Source organism: Jaculus jaculus, chromosome 18 (assembly GCF_020740685.1).
Source record: "Jaculus jaculus isolate mJacJac1 chromosome 18, mJacJac1.mat.Y.cur, whole genome shotgun sequence".
Lineage (NCBI taxonomy): Eukaryota > Metazoa > Chordata > Mammalia > Rodentia > Dipodidae > Jaculus > Jaculus jaculus.
Window position 1 is genome coordinate 62,534,163 of NC_059119.1, and position 17,822 is coordinate 62,551,984.

General features: G+C 45.0%; 1 protein-coding gene across 1 annotated transcript in view; it reads left to right on the forward strand.

The window, feature by feature from the left end:
• The window catches only part of Plek (pleckstrin), a 32,145-nt gene that overhangs the window by 1,726 nt on the left and 12,597 nt on the right, over window positions 1–17,822 (forward strand). The window contains exons 2-5 of the mRNA XM_004660066.2: window positions 12,338–12,493; window positions 12,722–12,903; window positions 15,733–15,824; window positions 16,878–17,062. Coding sequence (XP_004660123.1) covers window positions 12,338–12,493; window positions 12,722–12,903; window positions 15,733–15,824; window positions 16,878–17,062 — 615 coding nt within the window. The remainder of the gene's footprint in view (window positions 1–12,337; window positions 12,494–12,721; window positions 12,904–15,732; window positions 15,825–16,877; window positions 17,063–17,822) is intronic.

The following is a 17,822-nucleotide window of genomic DNA, read 5'->3' on the forward strand; positions in this document are numbered from 1 at the left end:
GGTGCTTGGCTTTCTGGGCCTGGGTTACCTCACTTAGTATAATCCTTTCCAGGTCCATCCATTTTTCTGCAAATCTCATAACTTCATTTTTCTTTACCGCTGAGTAGAACTCCATTGTCTGCCTTAGTTTTTTTGAGTCACGGTTTTTCACTGAGGATAGACCTCACATTTTTTGTTGTTGTTGTTAGACTGGCTGACCAGTACGCTCAGTGACCCTCCAGTTTCTGCACCCCTCCCTCCAGCACTGGAGTTACAGGCATGCGCAGGGGCTCCCCGATTTTTACGTGAATTGTAGGGATCAAAGTCAGGTTCTCTCCGTGATCTGACCTGCTGAGCCATCTCCTCTGTCCCCTGATCCCATTTTTATTGCAGACTGGAAGCGACATCTAGTTATTTATTCTATTTATTAGAGACAGAGAGACAGGGAGAGAGAGAGTTCGTGTGTAAGAATGGGCATGCCAGGGCCTCCAGCCACCGCAAACGAACTCCAGATGCATGTGCCACCATGTGCGTCTGGCTTACACGGGACCTGGAGAATCGAACCGGGGGCTTTGTGGGCGTCTGCTAAGCTATCTTTCCAGCCCTGGAAGCGACATTTTATTTGACTATCTGCCCTCACTCCCTCATCTGCCTAAGAGGAGACTGACATGACCAAGCTAGTGCTCCAGTTGGGACCAGAAACAGGCTCTGTGGCCCCTGAGTTTCTGACTCCTGGCACCAAGCTCTGTTTTGTACCCTAAGATTTCCCTAGAGCAAATTTAACCAGAGTTAGTGTTTGCAGTGTCTCTGTGGTGGTGGGAATTGCGCTTGTGCTAGAGGCTAGAGGAGCTTTGAGCATAGTCTCCTGACCTAGCTGTACTTTGAAACACCCTTTGGAAAATGTACCTGTTGACTCACAGAGGTGTGTGTGTCGATTCAGGGCAGCACGCATCAACACCCTCTCTGAAAATGAACCATAGTGACTGATTTTCTTCTCTGATTTCTTCTTTGGTCATCTTGAGAAAAGCAAGTAAATGGAACCATTTCCTCAAGGTTATGTTTTTTGATTTTAATCTAATTTAAAACATCTGGCAGCAAAAATACAATTATAAAGATTGTATGCTTATATTTTAAATTCATTAAATTACAAAAAAGGGATAAAATCTGCCATACAAGAGGCCATTTCACTAGAAAATGGGAATGATAGATTCAAGATTGTGAAGCATACATTAATAGTTTTTAATTAGCTGGAATAGTTCTCTCATATTATTGCCTGTAAATGCCCACCTAGAAAATAAGCCAAGAAGAAAACATATTGAGATTCCATTTTGGTATTTCCACAACCTACATCTTCCATAATTCTTATGAAAATCTACCTTTAAATTTATATTAAATTCAGTATACATCTTTTGTAGTTTTACATTTTTCAGTGTTTCATTAAGATTAAACGCTCCCTGTTGTGATGTATTAAGAATTTCTAGGCATTTTGCTCTTATTTTTTTAATTAATGTTAGGTATCAAATCCAAAGCCTTGCACATAGAAGACAAGTATTTTGCTACTTAGCTATACATTTGGCCCTCTAATTTGGCATTTTTAATTTTAATGTTTTTGTTTTTATTTATTTTTATTTGAGAGAATGAGAGAGAGAATGGGCGTGCCAGGGACTCCAACCACTGCAAACGAACTCCAGATGCATGAGCCACCTTGTACATCTGACTAACGTGGGTCCTGGGGAATCGAACCAGAGCCCTTTGGCTTTGCAGGCAAACACCTTAATGACTAAGCCATCTCTCCAGCCCTAATTTGGCATTTTAAAAGGAAGTCTTTAGTTCAGAAATAGTCCCCTTGTTAATTGCAGAACTAAATCTGAAAGTACAAATTCCCAATAAGGCACTGAAGTTCTTAACTTCCTCATCTGTTAAGTTTTTGTCAGTTATCTCATACAGATGAACAACTCTCTCTCTACATATATATGTTCAGGACTCTAACACATAACTGAAAATGGTCATTAATATCAGCATATACATACACATCAATACATAGTGAGCCCTCACCCACATGCTACGAGAGCTATGTGCAGGCTCCAAGTTCACTACGAAGTAAGAGCCACGAGAATCTTCCATTGAGGCTGTAGGAACCTTGGCAGTGTCTGCTTCTCTGACGCTGTGCTGAGGCACAGAACGGAACCTCCCTCTGCCCACTTTCCTCGCCCACACAGTTCACGATACCAGGGTAAGAATCAAGCACTTCTCCTATGTTTCAGGAACTAATTTTATTTGAGATATGTTTGGTTTAGGGGGAAAACACATACATGGAACATTGCAAAATGCTGGTGTAGGAATTTTATCCAGCCAGACATCTTGGGGTTGTCAGCCAATGACAGTAACTGTGACATGTTTCTCCTTTTCTCCCATGAGAGATGACCATCTGTATTTCACAACTCATGTTTCCTCCTTCCTTCCTGACTAAGACCTTTAAATAAAGATTAGGGCTAAAGGAAGGCAGAAAGCTGTGTCATTATGCCATTTTTAAACTTTTTTATTCAAACTAGCAGACAGACCTCCTTGCCTCAGAGCCTTGTCACTGTATTTTATTTTACTAGCATTTTTAACTAATATACACAGTATTAGGTTAAGGCATTTCTTTTTCAAGTGAAATTGGTTTTTCTCTGCCATCCTTTCCTCTCCTCACCCTTTGCTATCCTTTCCTCTTCTCACCCTTTGCCATCTCCTTGTGCTTTTCCACCCCAAAGCCTCCTTCGTGCTGCCAGGTCGCGCATGCCCAGGGCCTTTACTCCATCTCAGCACCCTCCATTCCTCCACTGTGGTCTCCCTCCTCACATTGTAGCCTGCACCCACACTCACCCACATTTATATGCATGTAAGCATTATTAGCTACGATACTTCTCTTCTTAAAAATATTTTATTGGGCTGGAGAGATGGCTTAGTGTTTAAGGCACTTGCCCGTGAAACCTAATGACCCGTGTTTGACTCTCCAGATCCCACATAAGCCAGACACACAAAGGTGAAGCAAGAGCAAGGTCGCACATGACCACTAGGCGGCGCAAGCACCTGGAGTTCTGTTGCAGCAGCTAAGGGCCCTGGTGTCAATTCTCTCTCTAAAATTAAAAAAGAAAAAATTAAATGTTATTTATTTAAGAGAGAGATGTAGAGAGAGGGTGGAAGAGGGAGAAAGGGCGCACCAGGGCCTCTAGCCACTGCAAACAAACTCCAGACACATGCACCACCTTGTGCATCTGGCTTATGTGTGTCCTGGGGAATTGAACCCAGGTTCTTAGGCTTCACGGGCAAGCCCATTAACCACTGACGCATCTCTCCAGCCCAGATACTTCTCTTATATACTTTCTGCATCCTGTAACTTTTCTGAAAATGTTTATTAAATCTAAGAGTTTTGGTAGGCTCAAGTATTTTCTATCCATTTTATATCTGTTTTTTTGTCCTGTTGGTCTAGCTAAGACTTTGAGTACTATGTTGAAAGAGTAGATGTTCTTTCTTTTCTTTTCTTTCTTTCTTCACTCTAGCCCAAGCTAACCTGGAACTCACTTTGTAGTCCCAGGCTGGCCTTGAACTCACAGCAACCCTCCTACCTCTGCCTCCAGAGTGCTGGAATTAAAGACATACACCACCATGCCTGGTGTGTTTTTTTTTTTTAAACTTTATTCCTTATTAATATGTGTACTTAACTTTAGTTAATGCTTCTCCTTCTCCTTTGCCCTATTTGCCCGACCCCTACTCTGATTTCAATCTGGAACTCCCATTACTCCCCCTTTGGCTTTTGCATCACTTTAAAGTCTAGTTCCCTGATGTCTCCACACTCACACACAAGCACACACACAGATGTCTAAGCTAGGAGCGGCATATGAGAGAAAACACGTGTCACCCCGCTCAATTAATCTCTTCCAGTTTCATCTATTTTACAGTAAATTTTATAATTTCGTTTTTCCTTATGGCTGAATAAAATGCCATTGTATGTATGTTCCACAGTTTCATTTTCCATTCCTCAGTTGATGGATGTCTGGGCTGATCCCATTCCCTTGCTATTGAACAGAGCACAGCAATAAAAATCGATCAGCAAGCATCCTTGTAGCACAGTGCTCAGCCATTTAGAATCTGCCCAGGATTATCTGCCCAGGATTAGCAATGCTGGGTCATATGCCAGTTCTATTTTTAGCTTTTTAAAAAAAGATTAAAATAAAAAACTTTATTTAAAAATATTTACATAATCCCCTCCCACGACTCTCTTTTGTCCCCACCCCCGCACGCACGAGCCCCTTCTTTCTTATTTTAAGGCTTTTTCCTCCTTCACCATCATTGCCAATACTGTGAGGTCGTGTCCAGGCAGTGTCAGCTGATGTGAAGTCGTGAGCTGTGCTAGAGGATTCTTCTCCACCGCACGGCTCTCACACTCTTCACCCCACCTGGCCAACTGTTCCTGAGCGCTGCCAGGTGTGGCCGAGTTACCTCATCCAGGGCTGACCGCTCACCTGGGACTTCTCAGAGCTTTGATGAGTTTTGCGTCTCCCCAGCGGTTACCACCATCAGAAAAGGGAAACTTCCCTAACCTACACCCGCAGCCAAGCAACAGCAGCCCCCTCCGTCCAGGGCCTGGGACCGCCTAAGCCCCAGGCTTTCCGCCAGCTTTTCAGTTATAAAGCGGGAACTCCTCCATGGAGCCGGCTTCAAATCCGATCTAAGAAATGTTGATTACCTCCAGTAACAGACATGCCACTGTTGCACTCGTGGGCGCATCTTGCCCACTGCTGGTTAAGAATGCTCATAACTCGGGCTGGAGAGATGGCTCAGCGGTTAAGGCGCTGGCCTGCCAAGCCAAAGAACCCGGCTCGGTTCCCCAGGACCCGCATAAGCCAGATGCACAAGGGGGTGCACACATCTGGAGTTCACTTGCAGTGGTTGGAGGCCCTGGCACACTCCTTCTCTCTTTCTCTCTCTATCTGCCTCTCTCTCTGTCTGTCTCTCTCTATTTATTTATTTATTTGAGAGCGACGGACACACACACACACAGAGAGTGGGCACACCAGGGCCTCCAGCCTCTGCAAACGAACTCCAGACGCGTGCGCCCCCTTGTACATCTGGCTAACGCGGGACCTAGGGAACCCAGCCCCGAACCCGGGTGCTTAGGCTTCACAGGCAAGCGCTTAACCGCTAAGCCATCTCTCCAGCCCAAAAAGTTTTTTTTTTTTTTTTTTTTTTTTAAGAATGCTTATAACTCCCCGCCCCCAGCAGGGTGCATAGGTCTTTCAGTACTATGAGAGCTAGTGAACAAACAGGGAGGAAGTTTCCAGCTCAGCTCTGGCTTGGTTTCTGTGTCCTGCAACCACAGGCTTCTGAAGAACCTCAGGCTGCTTCCCGTAGCTTGCAGTCCCGCCTCCAGGGAATGAGGGTTCTTTCCCCGCACCTTGTCAGCACGGTTGTCGTTTTCTTGACTTCAGCTATTCTGAGTGGCGTGAGAAGGAATCTCAAGGCAGCTTTAATTCGCATTTCCCTGGTGGCTAAGGATGTTGAACACTTTTAAACGCACACACCATTACTGTGCTAAGGTTAATCTGTGTCATTACCTCCAATGGTGCTTGTTTTATGAAATTGGGTGAGCCCATCTTTGGTGCATAAATGTTTAAAATTATAATGACGGGCTGGAAGGATGGCTTAGCGGTTAAAGCACTTGCCTGCAAAGCCAAAGGGACACAGATTCAATTTCCCCAGGACCATATAAGCCAGATGTACAAGGTGGCACATGCTTCTGGAGTTCATTTGCAGTGGCTGGAGGCCTTGGCATGCCGATTCTCTCTCTCTCAAGTAAATAATTAAAGCTTTAAGTTATCTTATTTATTTTGGATTTTCGAGGTAGAGTCTCAGTCTAGCCCAGTCTGGCTTGGACTCTACTGTGTAGTCTCAGGGTGGCCTCGAACTCACAGCGATCCTCTAGCCTCTACCTCCTGAGTGCTGGGATTAAAGGCGTGTGCCACCATGCCCGGCTAAACTATTTTTAAATGAAATAAAATAAAATTATAATGTCTTCTTCTTCTTTTTTTTAGTGTTTTGAGGCAGGGTCTCACTCTACCTCAGGCTGTCCTGGAGTTCACTCTGTAGATTCAGGGTGGCCTTGAACTCATGGTGATCCTCCTGCCTCTGCCTCCCAAGTGCTGGGATTAAAGGCGTGCGCCACCACACCATTTAGAATCTAGCTATCGGGAAAGCCTGTTTCTGGTGGGGGATAGGCAGAGTGACATTACATTTCCTTTCTGTTTATATACAAAGAAACACAAGGATGATTTTCTAGAAAAGGGATGAAGGGACAAGCCAGCGATTAGTAGGTGTCTAAAATTATTCTGGCTACTTCCTGCTGAACTGCAGCATCATTGAATCAAGAGGACCCTCCCTCCCCCCCCACCCCCACACACTCACACATCCGAGGACTGATTAGTCAGGTCTTTGGATCAGAGGCTGGTATCTGTATTCATCCATCAGTAGGATGTTTTCCATGTGAGTCTGTGTCACATGTTGGCTGGTGGGCTTCACAAATCAGGTCAGCAGATTCACTAGAGAGAAGTCTATGGATATAAGAGTCAACATAATTATTAAGGGGATGAGTTTTTTTTAAAAAATATATATATATGTATGTATGTATTTGAGACAGATATATATATATTTGAGATATATATATATATATATATATATATATAGAGAGAGAGAGAGAGAGAGAGAGAGAGAGCAAGAGAACGGATGTACCAGGGTCTCCTGCCTCTGCAAACAAACTCCAGCCACACATACCACTTTGTGCATTTGGCTTTATGTGAGTCCTGGGGAATGGACCATAGGTCACCAGTCTTTTCACTGCACGTACCTTTAACTGCTGAGTCCTCCAGCCCATTTGTGGTTTGGATTATTGTTGTTTTTTGTTTCATTCAAGGTAGGGTCTCACTCAAACCCAGGCTAACCTGGAACTCACACAGATCCTCCTACCTCTGCTTCCTGACTGCTGAGATTAAAGATGTGTGCCACCTCACCTGGCTTGGTTTCAGGGTGAGGTTTTTTTTTAATTATTGTTTTTTTATTCATTTGAGAGAGAGAGAAAGAGAGAATGGGCATGCCAGGGCCTCTAGCCACTGCAAATGAACTCCAGACACATGTGCCACCCTGTGCATCTGGCATTATGTGGGTCCTAGGGAATTTAACCTGGGTCCTTTGGCTTTGCAGGCAAGTGGAAGCCTAGCATTCAGAACACCTAAGTTTATGGGAGACTCCTGAATCAAGCCTCCACATAGGCCAAGGTGGCACAGAAGATAACGTCCTGTTCAAATAAACAGGTGATGAGATGAAGGGAGAAGAGATGTAGTTTGTCTCCCCTGAGAGGGAGGGTGTGGTGGTTTGACTCAGGTGTCCCCCATAAACAGGTGTTCTGAATGCTAGGTTCCCAGCTGATGGGGATTTGGGAATGAACGCCTCCTGGAGGGAGTGTATGTTGGGGGCGGGCTTATGAATGTTATAGCCAGCTTCCTCTTGCCAGATTTGGCACACTCTCCTGTTGAATAGCAACTACCTTATGTTGGTGGACCTGGGGGGTGATGTCCACCTCTCTTCATGCCGTCATTTTCCCTGCCATCATGGAGCTTCTCCTTGAGTCTGTAAGCCAAAATAAACCCCCTTCCTCCCCGCCAAAAGCTGCTCTTGGTCAGGTGATGTCTCAGCAAGGCGAACGTGACTGCAACAGAGGGAGAGAGCTGTCTACAGCTACTGCTGTCAAGGGTTGAAGCCTGACGGCAGAATTAGTGTTTAAAGCATTTTGGAAGAAGCGCAAGAGAATGTGTGTGTGCGTGCACGTGCGTGTGCTGGAAGACAGAAAGAGGAGGTGTTAGAGAGGGTTAAGATCTTTTTATAGGTTTGTGTTTACTGGCAGCCTTGGGTTAAAGCCAGTGAGTGAGACATCCCTGGGTATTAAATGGATTCTCCAGAGAGCAATGGAGAGATTAATCCGGCTAGTTTGTATTCATGTCATCAACTTTATGAGGTGTATTTTAATTTATTTTAATTGATTTTTATTTATTTGTAAGCAGGGAGATATAGAAGAGAGAATGCGCACACCAGGGCTTCCAGCTGCCATAAATGGACTCCAGATGTTTGTGCCACTTTGTGCATCTGGCTTTTACATGGGTGCTGGGGAACCAAACTGGGGTCATTAGGCTTTGTAGGCAAGTGCCTTAGCCACTGAGCCATCTCTTCAGCCCAGTGAGGTGGGTTTTTAATTTTTAATTTTTTTGGTTTATTTTTATTTATTTATTTGAAAGTGACAGAGAGAGAAAGAGGCAGATAGAGAGAGAAAGAATGGGTGCACCAGGGCTTCCAGCCACTGCAAACGAACTCCAGACATGTGCAGCCCTTTGTGCATCTGGCTAACGTGGGTCCTGGGGAATCGAGCCTCGAACCGGGGTCCTTAGGCTTCACAGGCAAGTGCTTAACCGCTAAGCCATCTCTCTCCAGCCCCAGTGAGGTGTTTTTTAAAATAAAGTCATTGATTCCCTCCACCTTACCCAATGATTGCAGCCTATAGAGGATGTGCGTTTTCCAGGTACCATGAAGAGCCTCAGAGGCCCTTGAACCATTTTAGATACAAATGTGGGGCCCTTATAATTTCTCAGGAAGATGGGAAGCCCAAACATGGGTGGATTTCTTTGGTTAAAATGTTAACTGCAGGGCATGGTGGTGCACTTCTTTAATCCCAACATTTCAGAGGCAGAGGTAGTAGGATTGATGTAAATTCACGACCACCTTGAGACTCCATAGTGAATTCCACATCAGCCTGGGCGAGAGTGAGACCCTACCTCAAAAAAAAAAAAAAAAAAAAAAAAGTTAACTGCAGGATCAGCCTCTTTGCATGAACATGAAAGAGCCTGTACCAGCTTCTGAAATGTATTTACTAGATATTTCATTTTTTAGTGGTAGAATAAAATTAAAGTTGATCTGCCAGTCTTTCTGGGGACTTGTCCTCTGGTTTGATGGTGTTGCAATAAGGTTCACATTGCTGGCAGAAAACATCCAACCAAGAGAGCTTGTGGGGGAGAAAAGGGCTTATTTTGGCTTACCGACTAGAGGAGAAGCTCCATGATGGCAGGGAAAACGATGGCATGAGCAGCGGGTGGACACCACCTCCTGGCCTATATCAGATGGACAACATCAGCAGGAGAGTGTGCCCAACACTGGCAAGAGGAAGTTGGCTAAAACACCTACAAACCCGCCCCCAACAATACACTGACTCCAGGAGGCTTCAATTCCCAAATTGCCACCAGGTGGGGACCTAGTCTTCAGAACACCTAAAGTTTATGGGGGACACCTGAATCAAACCACCACATTCCACCCCTGGCCCCCATAAACTGATAACCATCCATGATGGTAATGCATGTAATGCATTTAGTCCAACTTTAAAACTTTTAAAAAAAGTCTCCACAGCTTTTATTAATACCAATGATGTTCAAATATCCCAATAGTCCAAGGTCTTTTTTTTTTTTTTTTTTTTTGAGGCAAGCCCAACTGACTGGCTTTTTTTTTTTTTTTTTTTTTTTAATGAGAGTGAGAGAGAGAGAACTGGTGTACCAGGGTCTCCAGTCACTGTAATAAAACTCCAGACATGTGTACCACCTTGTGCACATATACGACCTTGCACATGCATTATATGTATCTGGCTTATATGGGATCTGGGGAGTCAAACATGGGTCCTTAGACTTCATGGGTAAGCACATTAACCATAAGTCATCTCTCTAGCTAGGTCAAGGTCTTTTAACTGAACCATAATACAAAACAAAAAAAACCAAAAACCAAAAAACAAAAAAAAACCCATAATGGCACAGAGTAAACATTCACACTGCAAAAGATAGCATTGGGCATAGCAAAGAAAGACTCAATCAATACAAAATTTAAACAGGGCAAATATCAAACTCTGTAGCTCCAAATCCAACAACTCCAGTCAGTGATAAGTCTCCAGTCTGATAATTCTAACCAATGATAAGCTTCTGGAGTTCCAATTCCACCCCTCCAGCTAGGCTACTCACAGTCCCAGAAAACTTCATCTGGTGCTGGCAGCTGTCCTTGGCAGCCAGCTCATAGTCCTGGCATCTCCACTGGGTCTCCATGGCAACACACGGTTCATCCTCATGGGTCCACCAGGTCTCGACAAAGGCAGTCCAACAAGCCTGCATCATGTTGCCAATGGCCATTTCCAAAATTAAAAAAAAAGTGTTGCAAATTCAATGACCCTCTTTCCTACATTTGTTATACTCCATAATACTAGATGGGCTACCAGTTTGTTAATCCAGGAGGGAATAAAGCAGACTCTGAAGAACAGGACACTCCTTCAGTATTCAGACCCCTCCAATTGTCCTAATGCTGGTCAGCTGGCCCAATCTCAAAGGTTATACTCTCCCAAACAATTCCAGATGAATGGGCAGAAGTTTTGGCCCAAAGATTTCTTTCTGTGCCATATCCCTCTGCTGACACTAATCCATGTCTATGCAGTGCAACCCTGCACAACGTCTCAGGACACAGGCATAACAGCATCCCTCTCACACAAACTGCTTCTAGCCCCATCCAGACAAGGCTTTCTCATTCTCACAAGCCAAACCTCACAGTCCTTAGTTATTACTGCGTTCAGGTCTTTCAACTCTGACCAGAACAGTCCTTCAAGCTGTAACTTGCAGCCCTGCAAGGCATCTCTTAGGGCAAGGTTTCAAATCCTTCCACATTCCTCTCAAAAATAAGCTCAGAAAAATCAGCTCCAAAAGGTCAAAGACACACAGTCAGGTGTCTAGCAGTAATCCTACTCCTCTGGTACGAACTTTACTGTTGCCGTCAGGTTTGCATTGCTGATAGCAATCACCCGACCAGGAGAAGCTTCTGGGAAAAAGAGGGTTATTTTGCCTTACAGACTGGAGGGGAAGCTCCATGTGGGCAGGGGAAAATAATGGCATGAGCAGAGGGTGGACATCACTTCTTCCTCGCCAACATCAAATGGACAATAGCAGCAGGAGGGTGCCAGCAAACACTGGCAAGGGGAAGCTGGCTATAACACCCACAAGCCCGCCCCCAACAATACACTGCCTCCAGGAGGCTTCATTTCCCAAATTGCCACCATCGGGGAACCTAGCATTCAGACAGGACACCTAGGTTTATGGGAGGCATCTGAATCAAAGCACCCCAGATGGGTTGGGGCAGAGTCAGAACTCTGCCCTTTTAACATATGTACTAGGATCAAGTGACTACACAGAATCTCTAATGAGCGAGAAATCCCCAATTAATTCTGAAAAGAGGTTAGTTAAGGGCTTATGGCCCATGTGGCAATGGTCATGATGACTTGTTAGGATGTGAGGCTTTTCCTCCTTGTGTACAATCATTTCCCCTCTTTTATACATCAGTCTTGATGGGAGGTCGCACCTTTTGGAGGCAGTTTTCCTTTCTCCTCAGATGAGTAAAGAGGAGGGCAGGACAAAGCCGGGAGAGGTGCCAGCAGCCTGAACGCTGGCCTATCAATCAGCCTTGTGGTTTCCTAGGCTGACAGGAGAATTCCGTTTTGGTGTCTTATGACATGAGTGACGGCTGCCTGCTGTGATAAGGAGGCAGCTTGTAACAGTTTTAGGATTAGGGTGTTGTTCATGATGGGTGAGCCTTAGGAGTCAGAAAGCCTCTCTCCCTCAAAATAGAAGCAAAAGCATTGGCAATGTAGAAGGCCTATTTGGGCTAAACGTGAATATTTGTGGGCAATCCCTTGACGTAACAAGCTCAGGTTTTGTAAAGTGGTCCTCTCAAATTTATGTATATTTACAAGTACTTAAAAGAATTCAGTGCGGAAGAAATGCTTGCTGATGCTTCTTACGCACAGCAGTGGGTGGGTAGGAACAAAGTAGGCAATAAGAACTGGATAGTAGCATTTGGAAATTTGACAAATGGTCTTTTTTGCATTATTTTAATGAACATGAACCTCAAAATCATGATCGATTGAAAGGCCCTGATAATACTAACGCCATGATCAAGGAAAGATGATCACTCTTAGGACAGGGTAGCTCATCACAGAGGGCATCTTATAGCAAAGTGTTTGAATGTGTGAGAACAACAGTGAGGAATACACGAGGTGACCTTGACGTTGGACTTGGTCTGTGTAGCTTGGAAGCTCTTCCCCAAGTAGGACGACTTATATTGGACCAACAGTGGTTGTCACAAAATGCTTTTAAATTCAACCCTAGTAAAATGTAAAGTGTCCCCTGTTAAGCAGATATCTCAGTTTGCAAGTGTCCTGTCATTTTCAGCTCCTTGGCTCGTTTTGTTGCCATTTCAGGGAAGCATGCTTAACACCTGGAAGCCCATGTGGGTTGTGCTGTTAGAAGACGGCATTGAGTTCTACAAGAAGAAAAGCGACAGCAGCCCCAAAGGAATGATCCCCCTGAAAGGAAGCACTCTGACGAGCCCCTGCCAGGACTTTGGCAAAAGGATGGTGAGTGGGCATCACTAAGCCACAACAAACATGAGCCACTTGCTGACCTTTAAGTCCATGTCTGATCGTGAGTGGCGCTTCCTGGCCAGCCCCTCTGGCCACTATCTACACTTTCCTCTGACCTTGGGCAGGCTCTTTGCCAGAACAAGTTGGAATCAACCGTTCTGCTTCATGAGGGGTCTCAGCCCAGAAAGGGTCATCTCTAATGAGGTATGTTGGGATTTCCAGTTTGTGTTGAAGATCACTACGGCCAAACAGCAGGACCACTTCTTCCAAGCAGCCTTCCTAGAGGAGAGAGATGCTTGGGTTCGAGATACCAAGAAGGCCATTAAATGCATTGAAGGAGGCCAGAAGTTTGCAAGGAAATCCACAAGAAGGTCCATTCATCTGCCAGCAACCATTGACTTAGGGTAATTCTTCGTGATTGCTTCCCTCTGCCCCCTACTTTCCCCTCCTCTTTCATTTGACAAACCCTGCTGCAAGGCTCTGCTGACATTGGCAATTGGTGGGCTAAGATGTAGCCTCTTTTGGGTCTAAGAGCTGAGGGGAGAGGCTTATGGGGTATGGAGAAGGGAGAGGAGAAAGAGAGAGTAGAGAGAGGAGGGAGGGGAGGGAGGGAGACAAGAAAGAAGAAAGAAAAGAGAAAGGAGAGGGAGAAAAAGACAGGAGAGGCAAGGGAGCGGGAGAAAGACGAGAGAGAAGGAGAGAAAGGAAAGAAAGATGAGACAGGAAGGAGATAGAAGAAAAGAAAGGAAGAGAGAGTAGAGCCTTAATAAGGAGAGCAAGAAAAGAGAGGAACTGAAAGGAGAGAGAGAAAAGTGGTGAGAGAGAAGAGAGTGAGGAAAGAGGAGATACGAGAGAATAAGGAGAGAGAAAGACACAAGAAGACAGTGGCAAGATATGAGAGTGAAGGAAGAGGAGAGGAAACAGACTAGAGAGAAAGAGATAGAAAAAAAGAAAGTGAGAAGAGAAGAGAAGAGAGAAAATGAGAGGAGATGGGCTGGAGAGATGGCTTAGTGGTTAAGGATCCCGGTCTGATTCCCCAGGACCCACATAAGCCAAATAAATGCACAAGGTGGTTCGTTTGCAGCAACTGGAGCTGGAGTGCCCATTCTCTGCCTCTCCCTCTGTGCCTCTTTCTCTCTCTCTAATAAATAAATAAAAAGAAAATGAGAGGAGGGAGAGGAGAAAGAACAGAAGAACAGGAGAGGAAGAGAGAGCAAGTGTGTGAGAGAGGGCTCATTTCATGAAGCAGCTATCAGAAGCTAGCCTTGAAGCAAAGTTTCAGGATCTGTAAGTATCAAGGAAAAGAGAGGGGGAGTACATCCAAGTTCAAATTCCTGCTTTCACTCACATTGTCAAGCAAGGCAATGTGAAGAACATCTCTCCTGGGTGGAAACCATTTGTGCCTTGACCTGGCTAATGGCTTCTGATGTAAATTATCTTGGAATTGCTGCTCACAACTGCAATCTGAAGGTGGTCAGAGGCCAACGTTCTATCTAGCCTCCGACGGGCGGGAAACAGGATTCCTTCCTGCGTACTTCACACGTGCTCCCTTCGTAGATGACCCTTTCTCTGGTGATCACTTTCTTAGTAGTTTTGCTTTCATTGGATTTTTTTTAAATTTTTTTTTGTTCATTTTTATTTATTTATTTATTTGAGAGCGACAGACATAGAGAGAAAGACAGATAGAGGGAGAGAAAGGGAATGGGCGCGCCAGGGCTTCCAGCCTCTGCAAACGAACTCCAGACGCGTGCGCCCCCTTGTGCATCTGGCTAACGTGGGACCTGGGGAACCGAGCCTTGAACCGGGGTCCTTAGGCTTCACAGGCAAGCGCTTTAACCGCTAAGCCATCTCTCCAGCCTGCTTTCATTGGATTTTTTTTAAAAGATTTTATTTCCATTTATTTATTTATTAGAGACAGAGAGAGGGAGATTGAGAATGGGCACGCCAGGGCCTCTAGCCACTGCAAATGAACTCCAGATGTGTGTGCCACCATGTGCATCTGGCTTACATGAGTCCTGGAGAATCGAACCTGAGTCCTTAGGCTTCACAGGCATGCACCTTAACTGCTAAGCCAAGAACTCTGTTTACATGGAGTGGGGCTGGAAAGAGTCCATGAGAGAGTGCCTGAGGCATACCTCTCTGCACTAATGAAGTTGCTGTGTTATGCTTCAGAGAGTCAGGGGCTTCCCTTACTATAGAGAAGACCCAAGAGGAGATCTCTGGTCTAGCAGTGGCTACTGGCTACAGTCATCCAGTGGCCACCTTCCTGGACAAGGTTGTTAGAACTCAGTGGGATGTGCTTAAACATGGAGCCACAGATGACATGAAAGTGGCCCTCTGTCTTTTGCCTTAGAATTTCTCTGATAAGGATATTTTTAGCCTATTTGCTCCAGGGACAAAAGGATTTCTCATTATCTTGATTTCTGTCATTATTTTCAGAATAGGGTAAGCTGAGAGGAACCATTCACTTTCTTAGAAACAACTAGTAGCCAAGCAGCCTCTGAAGAATTGGGGGATGATTGTTAGCTTTCCATTACTTTCACAAATACCCAAGAGGATTAATTTACAAAGAAGGAAGACTCATTTTGGTTCACACTGTGAAGGTTGCAGTCTATGCTCGGAGGTCTCCGGTGGGCGTGGGGTGGGTGCAGCACATCATGGCAGGTGTGTTTAAGATGGTACATCTATTTATTTCACGGTTAGGAAAGACAGAGGGTCTGGAGTCCCATGATCCCCCTTCAAAAGAACATTGCTATTGACTTTAAGACCTCCTGCCATCCCCTTCTCCTTCTTGAACCTTCTGCCACTTAGGAATAGCACCAATCTGGGGGCCAAAGCCTTTAATATATGGACCTTTGGGGAGCATTCAAGGTCCAAACTACAGCAGGGACTTTAAAGGTAAAAATAGTCCCTGTGTACTGTTAGTCTTTGGTCTTAACTGAAGATAATTTTCCATCTCAGGCATCAGGAGTTAACTTTTTAAAAAAAGAAATCAATGAATTTAAGAGACATTATGTGCATTTGATAAATGTTTCATAGGCCACATAATGCAAGTAGGAATGCTGTACCCTGACCACGTATGGTCTGGCAGAGAGACTGGGCTCAGGGCTACTCAGAGGGGACGGGGGATGGGGGAGCTGGTGCTTGTAGCGACCTCTCGAAGGTGGCAGTCCCAGGGGGAATTCATCCCTCTGGAGTGCTCCTCACTCACCTCTGTTTTCACCTCTGCTCAGTGCCTTGTATCTCTCCATGAAAGACACTGAAAAGGGGATAAAGGAACTGAACCTGGAAAAGGACAAGAAGGTTTTTAATCACTGCTTCACAGGTAAAATGACTTACTCTCCCCAAGTGGGCGGTGGGGGGGGCATGTGGTGCTTTCCCTTAGCTGAGGGTGTGAGTAGGGTATGAATCATTCAGTGGGGTATGAATCAGTGAGTGGGGTGTGAAGCCGTGAGTGGGGTGTGAAGCAGTGAGTGGAGTGTGAAGCAGTGTGTGGGGGTGTGAGGCAGTGAGTGGGGTGTGAGGCAGTGAGTGGGGGTGTGAAGCAGTGAGTGGGGTATGAAGCAGTGTGTGGGGTGTGAAGCAGTGAGTGAGGTGTGAAGCATAACAGGTGGATAAAATCACAGAATGCTGACTGGTGAGTATAAGACTTGAATCTTACCAGTATGGAAGCAGAAATAAGAGTAGAAACAGATTTTCTTTTTTAAATTCAAGAATCACCTTTTTCTTCCAACAAATGGCATTATGTTGAGAAAATGCTAGAAATAGGCAGAGGTCAATAAGCCGCAATCCCTATTATGATAAACGGTGATTGGGGCATATAATATCCATTATGCATATGTATGAGAATTGTCAATGAAAGTGTTAATAAAAAGACATATAATGTCATACTTAAATTACTATTAGAGATGTCAGACACTGCAGAGCAAGCAGCAGGCATTACCAATATGGGCGGTACTGTGTAGTGGTTAAGCACATTCTCTGGAACGACGCTGGACCTTCAACGCACCAGCCGTAAGCCCTTGGGCCAATAACTGTCCCTCTCTGTGCTTCATGTTCCGCCCATGAAACGAGAATGATCACAGCGTACGTACCTTACAGCGTAGGGTTTGCTGCGGAAAAGCGCCTGGACCACGGCAGCTAACCTAGTGAAGGAAATCCCTCACAGATGCTCGCAGAGGCTAAACTGATCTTGATGACCCTTCAAAGGTGACTCTAGGTCCCCTCGAGTTGACAAGATAAACCATCACAAGTCCACCACTGTTAGCTTGACGCCCAAACATACCGTATTTACGTCATCACCTTTTAGCCTTTGTTTTTCATATTTCTACCACTCATCGGCCCCAAGTAAATGCTCCCAATCCATGGTCCCATCCAGGGAGCGGCGTTGTTGACTGGCTGGTCTCCAACAAGTCGGTTCGGAACCGCCAGGAAGGCCTCGTGGTCGCCTCTTCGCTCTTCAGTGAAGGGTACCTGCAGCCGGCTGGTGATATGTCCAAGAGCGCGGCAGATGGAGCATCTGAAAACCCCTTTCTCGACAATCCTGACGCTTTCTACTACTTTGTAAGAGAGAAAAGTGATTCATTTGTTTTTTCCTTAGTCGGGGTTAAACAAGGCACACTTGCAATGGATTTTAACTTAGAGCCACCTACATAAAGAGACTGTCCAGGGCTATAGAGAATTGTTATGTGGGTTTAGTGAAGGTAGGATAATCAGAGAGAAAAAGAAATACTCCAGCCGGGCATGGTGGCGCACGCCTTTAATCCCAGCACTCGGGAGGCAGAGGTAGGAGGATCGCTGTAAACTCGAGGCCACCCTGAGACTCCATAGTGAATTCCAGGTCAGCCTGGGCTAGAGTGAGACCCTACCTCAAAAAAAAAAAAAAAAAAAAAAAAGGAAACAAGAAAAAAGAAATACTCCAAGCAATGAAGACTTGAGACCTCCAGAGTTTCTACAACATAAGAACTTCCCCAGACTTGATGACTGCCCCCGCACCACTGCCCAGTCCTAATGAGTTGGTTTAAATGAAATGATTGTTTAGTTGAAGAGTATTTTTTGTTTGTTTGTTTTTCCAAGGTAGGGTCTCACTCCAACTCAAGCTGACCTGGAATTCATCGTGTAGTCTCAGGGTGGTCTCGAACTCACAGCAATCCTCCTACCTCTGCCTCCTGAGTTCTGGGATTAAAGGCATGTGCCACTATGCCCAGCTTAAATAATATTTTTTAAATTGACTTCTGACACATTACTATCTTTCTTCTACTAAGCAATAATTTATAAAAGGGTATCATGCTCTTATACGTGATAAACACATTTCTAGGCAAAG